Source organism: Chelonoidis abingdonii, chromosome 2, assembly GCF_003597395.2.
Source record: "Chelonoidis abingdonii isolate Lonesome George chromosome 2, CheloAbing_2.0, whole genome shotgun sequence".
Taxonomy (NCBI): domain Eukaryota; kingdom Metazoa; phylum Chordata; order Testudines; family Testudinidae; genus Chelonoidis; species Chelonoidis abingdonii.
The window spans coordinates 23487080-23497624 of NC_133770.1; the positions used below are offsets into that span (position 1 = coordinate 23487080).

At 43.5% G+C, this 10545-nt stretch overlaps 1 protein-coding gene across 1 annotated transcript in view; it reads right to left on the reverse strand.

The window, feature by feature from the left end:
• The window catches only part of NCAPG2 (non-SMC condensin II complex subunit G2), a 151570-nt gene extending 142426 nt beyond the window's left edge, over positions 1–9144 (reverse strand). Inside the window, exons 1-2 of the mRNA XM_032806344.2 lie at positions 8909–9144; positions 834–945 (exon numbers count right to left, since the gene is read on the reverse strand). Coding sequence (XP_032662235.1) covers positions 834–911 — 78 coding nt within the window. The 5' untranslated portion in view covers positions 912–945; positions 8909–9144. The remainder of the gene's footprint in view (positions 1–833; positions 946–8908) is intronic.
• Positions 9145–10545: the final 1401 nt, after the last annotated feature.

Consider the following 10545-nt stretch of genomic DNA (forward strand, 5'->3'; position numbering starts at 1 on the left):
TCACCAGCAACCACACACCACAGAACAAAAACACTATCGCAGGAACTTATCCTTGCAACAAAGCCTGTTGCCAACTCTGTCCACGTATCTATTCGGGGGACACCATCATAGAACCTAATCATATTAGCCACACTATCAGAGGTTCATTCACCTGCACATCTACTAATGTGATGTATGTCATCATGTACCAGCAATGTCCCTCTGCTATGTACATTGGCCAAACTGGACAGTCTCTATGTAAATGAATAAATGGACACAAATCAGACGTCAACAATTACAACATTCAAAAACCAGTCGGAGAACACTTTAATCTCCTTGGTCACTCGATTACAGACCTAAAAGTCTCAATATTACAACAAAAAAACTTCAAAAACAGACTCCAACAAGAGACTCCTGAATTGGAAATAATTTGCAAAATGGACACCATTACATTAGGTTTGAATAAGCCAGTTTCACTGAGATCCAGTAACAGCACATGCTGTATCTTAGCGGAGAGAAGACAGAATGTATAGAGGACATACGAAAGGTGATGAAAAGCCAAAAAATACCAGAAGGAGAGATGAGAAGGCAAAATATCTCAAAAAAGTGGGGGAAAAGAGAAGAAAATAAGTAGAAAAATTAATTTTAGTATACCGGATTGGTAGCCAGAAGATCTCAGTAGTCTAAATTGATAATGCACTTTAAGTACTAATTTTTAAATTAATATTTACCACAATAATGATTCTAAACATGGTTGCAGTTACTAGCATGGAAGATTTTTTAAAAAAATCTAAATATTGATAGATTTGGGAGGATTTTGCTACTATTGTCCATATTTATCATGGGTTACTTACATGACGCTGCATATAATGCACAAACTCTTCAACAGTATCTGTAGATACAACTTGTAGAAATGCTTCACGTCTTGTCATGATTTGTTTTTACTAAGGTGCTTAATTCGTGAAGCTAGGAGAAAAGAGTCAAAGTTATCAAACAAAATATTTTTTCAATCAGTATATAGTGTAATTTTTTAGATGAAGAGCCATTATGGGTACAAGAGTAAGGTTAATAAATTTCTCAACCAAGTCATACTCCATAAGAAACAGACCATGTCATTCATTACCCCAAAAAGCATGTTCAGATAGCTTTACCAGCTAATTTTCTGGTTAATAATGACATCAACCTTCAGAATCTGTACCAAAAACACCCACATGTTAATTTAGTAGAAAAGATTTTTTTTACAGAAAGTTTAGAAGAACTTCTTTTTTCTTTTAATGGGGATCATTATTTTTTCCACCAAACTCTCCTTTTAGCTGATAACTTGACATCCCAGACAGCAAAATTTACTTACACAAAGCCACAAACAGTGGCAGTTCAAGCTTCTCTCAGTGCTGCCTCACCAAATTGTTTCAACCTTGACCTAAGGAGCATAACCTAGACCAGCAAGAGCAAAGTAGTGCCCAATTAACCCAGAGTTTATACTACAAGATACACCTATTAGTCCAGTTGCCTGCCTTTGGTAGGAATGCCTGGTTTCTAACAGCTTTATTGTTATGATGGGAGAGAAAACATAGTAGTCTAACTGTATCAAGCCTAGCTCTTGACTACACTTCTCACTAGTGTGTTACCCAAGGATCTCTTTGCTGAAGCCCTGCATTCATCTTTCATATCTACCTGTGATTACTCTTCTGGATAGAATTTATATTGGAATTGGAAAAGGTTCAGAAAAGGGTAACAAAAATGATTTAAGGGTATAGAATGTCTTCCATATGAGAAGAGATTAATAAGACTGGGACTTTTAAGCCTGGAAAAGAGGGGAATAAGGGGGGGATATAATAGAGGTATATAAAATCATGAGTGGTGTATAGAAAGTAAATAAGGAAGTGTTATTTACTCCTTCTCATAATACAAGAACAAGGGGTCACCAAATGAAATTAATAGGTAGCAGTTTTAAAACAAACACAAGGAAGTATTTTTTTCAGGCAATGCACTGTCAACCTCTGGAACTCCTTGCCAGAGGGTGCTGTTAAGTCCAATACTATAATGGGGTTCAAAAGGGAGCTAGATAGATTCATAGAAGATAGGTCCATCAATGGCTATTAGCCAGGATGGGCAGGAATGGTGTCCCTAACCTGTTTGCCAAAAGCTGGGATTGGGTGACAGGGCATGGATCAGTTGATGATAACCTGTCTGTTCACTCCCTCTGGGGCACCTGCCATTGGCCACTGTCATCAGACAGGATACTAGGCTTGATCGACCTTTGGTCTGACGTAGTATGGTCGTTCTTTTGTTAGTAAGCCTCAAATTTTTCAGGCATTGAAAATAATCAAAACCTTTGGATTAGCTGAGCAATTGATATTTACTTCCAGCCTTAAAAACAGGGTAAAAATTTATTACTGATATTTATGATGTCACCAGTTCAAACTTTTGTTTTTACAAAGTATATTTTTGAAGTTTTGGAGATTTTCTATAGAACTTACCCCAGCAGTAAAACAGTTCACTTTAAAAAGTCAAAATATTTGAGTGATACTGCAAGGGAGAAAATTTTAGATCTCCACAAAAATGTGAGATCTAAATGGGAGGAAGGAGCAGAGGAAAGTAGCTATGAATTTTGACAAAATTCCTCACGTTTATATTAATTTACTGACTGAGCTGGCTAGATCGCAGAAGTATTACAGTATCCACTCCAGAGATGACATATGTTAAATTCCATGGACATATCTGTACTACAGACTTTAGCTAATACAAGTTACATGGGTATACAGCTGTCAAAGTTCACATTTCTTTCATTTGTGTGTATACTTGGCTGCTTTAGTCAGCGCTGTACATACTCACCAGGAGTACATGAAATAATCAGTTCAATTCATCAACTACAGGTAATCCCTTTGTTAAAATAAAAAATCTTTTAGTTGTAAATGTGAAACGTGTTTTATAAAAGGAAGTGTATGTAGCCAAAATATTTAATTTAAATGTTTTGTTTAATAACAATAAGTTTTATACACTGTTGCTGTGTTAAGATGGTAACAGAACTTAAACATACTTGATACAAATCATGAACAAAAAGTTAATAAATAAGCACTATAGCACTGACCATTTTCTAACCCACTAAAGATACACAATTAATAAGAACCTGAAAATATTAAGCTATAGAATTGCTTAAATAAATGTATATCGTTATAGTGTATCCTCCTAAGCAACAAAGATGTATAAAATCTGGTATAAAAGCTCTATATAATTGTAAATCAACATGTTTTAATGCTTCTATCAACCAATGAGCACCTTTCCTCAGAAAATAACTGAAGTACAAATAGAAAAGTTGATTAAAAAGGATGATTTAAACCGAGGCTTTCCACTTCGTGATTTAAATCACGACTTATATTGCTGATTTAAAATCAATTCACCCTGCAACAGGCAATGCAATATAAACAAAAGTTAATGGAATGGAACTTTGAAATTGGAAAGGCAACAAATGTTTGTCCATTTCAGTGCACCAGTGTAGTCTGTTGGAGCTACAATCATGGTTCTCGCAGGTCAATGTATGTGATATTTTGGTTTTCCTTGCTGTCCCCACACGTGGGGTGGCAGGGCTAAGGATACAGCCTGTGATGCCATGTGGAACATTGTAGGGGTGGGGATGTAAGGAGCTGCTACCATGGAGTTTTCCAAGGAGAGGGGCATCTGAGATTTTTGGACCTGTAAGTCAACCCGAATCTGCAGCATCTGCACCCATTATGCCATACTCTCTCTCCCTCTCCTTTTTGTGCTGGAATTCTGGGCCTCTCCTCTTCATTCCTTCCTTCTCCATGCCACCTGCAACAATGGCCCTCAAGGTCCTGGTTTGCAGGATCTCACTGCACATGTCCTCCTTAGTCGTCTTCTTTCTCCTCCTCCTTGCGGTCAAGGCGTTCTGAAGGTGTGGAGAATTTCACTATGGCAGCTGCTGGCAGACGCATCATTGTATTTACAGTCACAACGGAAAGGGAAACATAAGTTTCAAAACTCCCTTCCCTTATTCCCACAAAAACTTTTCAGATGACATCTTATTGACATTTCAGCTTTGGAGCGCCTCTGTTCATTGCTACTCTCCAGCCCCAGCCAGCAGCAAGGGAAAAAGGGGAGGTGTGGGGGCGATTTCAGTTGCAAGAAACATTAACTTTTTGGTTCCTATTCTATTGGTATGAGTATAAAGCAGTGGTTCCCAAACTTTAACAACCTGTGAACCCCTTTCACTAAAATGTCAAGTCTCACAAACCCCCTCTTAAAAGTGAATATTTCCAGAGATTTTCTCCTTCACTGCTTTTATAATTTATACTCAGGTAATCATGGAAATATAAATTTGTTTTTAAAGACCTGCTTATTACACACTATTTATTATTTATCATCACAGTATTTTTATTACATTATGAAAACGGCAACACTCTTCCAAGATCTCACTTTTGTAGCTTGTATCAAGGCTCCTATGTTTCATTAAGGAGTATCAGATGTGAAACAGCATGAAGGTACTTAAGAAGCCAACTCAAAGAGTTCCTCCCAAACAAGCATTCAGGTTTTGAGCAGTCCAGGCAAACACCATGTTACAACAAAGCTTAAACTTGTTCTTCATAATAATTAAAAACAATACTAGCTGCCTATTTAATTTTAAAAACAGCAAAAAATATCCACCATCCTTTACATTTCTTATAAGAAGGCTTGAAGTTTAAAGCTCAGTGTGATATATATGCTTGTGTGATGGGGCAAGGCAAGATGGCTACAGTAAAGTACTGAGAAACAGGTATGTTAGCCCCAGGCTAAACAAATCCCTAGTATCCTGGTAACCAAATGGCAGTTGCTCCAGGTTAATCAAGGCACCTGGAGCCAATTAAGATCTTTCTAGAAGGCAGTAGAGATAGCTACTTTAATTAGAACACCTGCAGCCAATCAAGGCAGGCTAATCAGGGCACCTGGGTTTAAAAAGGAGCTCACTCCAGTCAGGCAGGGAGGAGCCAGAGGGAAGGAGTGTGTGTGAGGAGCTGGGGCAAGAATGAGAGAGAGGAGAGAAGAGAGAGAGAGAGAGAGAGAGAGAGAGAGAGAGAGTGTACTGCTGGAGGACTGAGGAGGACAAGCATTATCAGACACCAGGAGGAAGGTCCTGTGGTGAGGATAAGAAGGGTTTGGAGGGGCCATGGGGCAGTAGCCCAGGGAGTGTAGCTGTCATGCAGCTGTTACAGGAGGCACTATAGACAGCTGCGATCCACAGGGCCTGGCTGGAACCTGGAGTAGAGGGTGGGCTGGGTTCCCCCCAAACCTCCTAACTCCTGATCAGACACAGGAGGAGCTGACCCAACGTGGGTTCCACAAGAGTGGAAGATCACTGAGGTGAACAAATCCGCCCAATAAGCGCAGGACCCACAAAGATAGAGGAGGAACTTTGTCACACTTGCTTTTATCTTCTTAGCTTCTTGGAAGTCCAGGAGCTCTGGACTTCTAGGCCCCGGGGCCTAAGACAGCTCTGTCCACCATTAGGGAATTCCCCCCCGCCCCCCCCCCCCATCCCCGAGAACCCCCTGTAACATTTCACAAACCCCAGTTTGGGAGCCACTGGTATAGGGCAATGACATTGAATACTAGCAGTTTTCCACAGATGGTGATGGTTTTAGCTGGTATCTCACTCCTGAGGGTAACAAAGGCAGACAGCACAGCTGCTACTAGCATCCTGAAGCCACCCAGGCCCACATGTTGCTAGCCTGTTTACTGCAAGGATGCCAGCCGAAAGCATCCTACCCCAGAGGAAGGAAATAAGGCAGCCATCCTTAGAAACCTTCAGGAGATGATTGCTGAGTTCTCCATGAAATTTTCATTAAGATCTTTCAGGATGATACAAGGGACGTCCCTATGTACATAGGCGAACTATTTCCAACGGGCTCCCCGCCAACCCAACAGGGGAATGAAAAGCAGTTGACAACTCTACCTGTTTGTTGTACCATTACCTCAACACACATGAGTAAAACAATGAGAAGTTGATACTTGTCTTGTTAACTTGGGGGTGGGCTGGGCTGGGCATGGCATGATCTTTAAATTTAAACATTGCAAGGAAAAATGTATGCACAGGCTTACCAGAGGTCCCTTCCCCGGGCTCCTCTATGCTTGGCCGACAGGACTGGCTATAATGTGGTGCAGTCTCCAACAGGTCCTTGCTGGAACTGCCCTCCCCCAACTTCTCCTAACTGTTCACAGCAGAGATCTGTCTCAGGCTCCTCGCAGGTATCCAGATTGATCTGTGAGGTGCTGATGGGGTCCCCAACAAATATGGCATGCAGCTCATTGTAGAAGTGGCAGGGCTCTGGCTCAGCACCAGATTCATTGTTGTGCTCCCAGGCATTGTGGTATAACTGATGTAGGTCCTTCGCTTTCATGTGGCACTGCTGCTGATCCCTGTTATATCCCTGTGCAATCTGTCCATAGATGTCCATGTTTCCACAGCCGGTCTGTAGCTGTTCTTGCACAGCTGCTTTTTCCCACAAAGAGAATCCAATACCTCCTGTCTACTCCAGGCAGGAACACATCTCGTACATGGAGCTGGCATGGTCAGTGTACACAACAAGGATGAGCTGCGTGCTAGATGTGCTCTCCAAGCTAGGCAACCAGGAAAGGGCATTACAAAGATACACTTGCAGGGAGGGGATGCTTCCAGTCTCAGTGACCGTGGGCTGCAGAGTTTCTTCATGATCCTGAGCAGTGGAGTTCACAGTTGTGACTAGACCAATCACTGTCGCAGGAAATGGGGCATTGTGTTGGTGGACCATTAGAGTTAACACGTCACGCAGTTTCCACATTAGCACTGCATCTACTTCAGTAGATCAACCACAGCTCCACATCACTCTGGGAAAGCGGTTTACCACATGGCCATAATGGAGCACTTGTTAGCCAGAGACAAATTTGAGTGTGGACACATGCACAAACAGATCAGTGCAGAAGTTTTAGGTGTAGACCAGGACTTGGTAAAGGAAATATTTGTGCCCTGTCCAAGCAAGATTCAGCTGAGCCCTAAAGCTGAGCTAAAAATCTTTTAGCTCCTTTTTGAACTGGTTGTATTTTTCAAAATATTTTTGATTTGTCTTTGTGTAATTTACAGTAAGATGTTAAGCAATAAGAAGCAAGAAATGCCCACACTGTCTTAAGTGAAACTTAAATCAACAAGAATATTTCTGTACCATCTAAGCTAGAATCCACTAAAAAACAAATAAAAGAGAGACTGAGGAGAATGGAGTGAACTGATTTTGTTTTAAGCATCTAGATAAGATTAATTTCACAAAAATTTAAAAATTTTCAACATAGAACTTCATCCTGTGGTTGCTAACAATCAGAACTAGTTTGATTCTCACTTTTCTGACAGATGTTATAAAAAAGTTGGAGTGTCTGAGGCATAATAAATACTGCCTCTATCACATGGCAAGAAAATTTAAACAAGAATCCAGCATTTAGTGGAGATAGTCATATGACTATAGACTCAGATACTGAGGGTAACATCCATAATTAGCTTTGCACACTCTGCTTATTTCTGAAGCTTATTAGATATTAATTGTTCGTGACTAAATAAATAATAATTTTGGAAGCTATAATAAGTTTGAAATGGGATGTAGAGTTGAGTGTCAAAGTGCCTTTTCAGTAAGAAAAAAGGATACTTCTCATGTCTACCTCTTTACACTGTAATTCTCCCTTTTACAATAACTACCTACAAGATTCAGCTCCCTTCTACCACCATCAACAATGCTTATACTTGAGGCATTTTATTGTCATTAAGCATATTTACCTATCCATTCCACTTTATTCTCCTCTACATAATTTGCAAATATTTATTGCAAGTTTTCCATCAACTTTGATGGCTGGAACATCAAACTTTGATACAAAAAAAAATCATCACTAGTTTGTGGCATTTTTTAAGTAGGTCTTGTTATGTTTTTAATTTAGAAATAATAAGTGGGCTACAGAGGTGTAACAATGTACGTACCAAGGTAATGAACAAAGGCCTATGGCTATAAAATTCAAGCTGTAACAATAAAATCATGTGCCAGGGCAAGAAGCATATGAGGAAAAAGTGAGGTAGAAATTAAACAGAATTGACATTTCAATTGCTAGTCATACATAAGTCAGCTTTTACTTAATACATGAAAACACAAATAATGTGTTGTAACGGTGTAATTGAAGTATATTCCATTTACAAAACTCTTCATCCAAAGAACTTGTAAAAACGGTAGAGAAGGAAAAAGTCTTATTATCTAGCCCTGACCCAAGGCATAAGTACGATTGGTACTTGTACCATTAACTGGGCAAAACCCTTCTGTATGCTGCATGTCCTGTGGGTGGCTATTTCCTGTTTTTTCTGGTGTTAACGTCGCAGGACTGCTCAGTGAGATTTAACAGCCTGGGAATTTGAAAGGCAGCAAGCAGCTCCCTTCAGGAAGGAGCCAGGCCACGTCTGCTAGCTGGGGCAGAGCCTTGGTGACCAGATGTCCCGATTTTACAGGGACAGTCCCGATATTCGGGGCTTTTTCTTATATGGGCACCTATTACACCCGACCCCCTGTCCCGATTTTTCACACTTGCTATCTGGTCACTCTAGGCAGAGCAGTGCCCAGGACACGCACAACATCGCTGCCCCACAGCCTGGCCTGCGCTGCTCTAGGGGCACCTCTTCTCTGAGGCGCAGGAGCGGCGAGGGAGGGCTGGGAATACACACACCCGATGATTCGGATAGCGAACCGGCCTGGCGCCGCCAGCCCGCTCCCGGGAAGCCAGCCCAGCATCCCCCCGCCTACAGCTCCGCACTCACACACAGCCGTGACAGAACCAACTTCCCCATGCCCAGGTCCGTCCCGACACTGACAGGGAGCGGAGCCGCTCCTCACTCGGCCCCCAGTGCCAGCCCCACACCCAGGAACCTCAGACTCACATCGCCCGAGACGCTCGGTGCTCTCTCTCCGTTTCGAATTCTCCCGCGGCGTGGCGGCCGTTAACCGCCAGCACCCTTTACGCAAATACGCAAGCGCCGCCACTCAGCCGTGCGTGAGGGGACGTGCGAGCGCGCACCCGTCTCCACTACGTCCACCCACTCTACTCTGTCTGCGCCCAGCGGCAGTTGACTGTGGAAGGCCAAGGGAGGAGCTGGTTGGTTAAGAGCTACCGCCTCTCAAGGTGGGAGGGGGTGCGGCTGTCCTCCACTTCTTGGGCTCGCCAGCCGGCCGCAGGGGTTGCATCTCAGTAGGGCCCGTTGGTGGCCAGCAATGTCTCTTTGGACTCGAGCAGTTCCCCGTGTACCTCGCACCGGGGCCGCCCGGGGGGGGGGCAAGGGGGGCAATAAGCCCAGGGGCCCACGGGGTCCCCACAAGAGTTTTTTGGGGCCCCTGGAGCAGAGTCATTCACTTGCTCTGGGGGCCCTGGAAAACTCTTGCGGGCCCGGCCCCTGGAGCGTCTTCTGCTCCCGGCAATTTGGCGCTGGGGAAGTCCTGCCCCGGAACCTACCGCCGAAGTACCCTGAAGACTCGTGGCAGGGGGTCCTTCTTCCCCAGGACCTGCCGCTGAAGTGCCGGGTATTAAGTGGCGGGGGTCTCCCGCCCCTGAAGACCCCAAGCCCCCTGAATCCTCTGGGGGGCCCTGCCCTGCACCATAACCACCTCCCCACAGCAGGTCATGGCCGGGGGGGGGTGTGCTCCACACACACTCAGGGCCTGACCTCGACTCCCCTTGATGCCAGGAAGCTGCCTCTGAGGCAAAGGATCCCAGAATTCAGGCTGCTGCTGCCCAAGACCAAACTGTCTGCAGCACAGATGTTCCCTAAGAGCCCATCTCCCACTTCGTGTCACTAGGATGCATTCAGGAAATGTGGCCTGTGGGGCAGCAGCATCTGGGCTCTAGTGCTGGAGCTGTGACACAGGCAGTTTCATATCACTTGCAAAAGGGACAGGTCAGTGCCCTTACACATCAGCCACATTTGGGTTCTATAATCTGTAGAGGGGGCAGGCCTCACAAATCACAAGAATGGCTTCAAAATCATTTTTTTTATATAACACTTTTGAGGTTCTTTTAATTTACTTTTGGTTTCATAGTTTGGTGCTGCTGGCCAAGGTGCACTTGCATCATGGTTTTAAGCTTTTTCTTCTGCAACCATGAGGCCTAGACACTTACTTTTTAAGAATAGCAGCTGCTGAGCTGTCTCTAGGAGTTGAGGCTTTAAGTGAAACAGTCAAATATCATGAGATAAAACCATGAGAGTTGGCACTTCTGGTAGTCTTTACATGATTGTCCTTTGCTTCGTGAAACATTGAGGGGCTTCCTTGCTGTACATCTTCACCAGCTGAAGATAGTGCAGCAATTGCTGGGGGTTGCCCCTGCTCCTGGAATTATTTTATAACCCAAGCCACAAAGAGGCAGTAGAGAACATGGTATGTCTGGAGGAGAACATTGCTGCAGCTATCACTGATGAATGTGCAGCCACTTCTCTAAAGGAAGAATACAGTCCCTTGGAAGGCCATACCACAGTGATTTGGTAGTTAATATATAAGACTATGAGATAGAAGGTTTTGGTTCTAT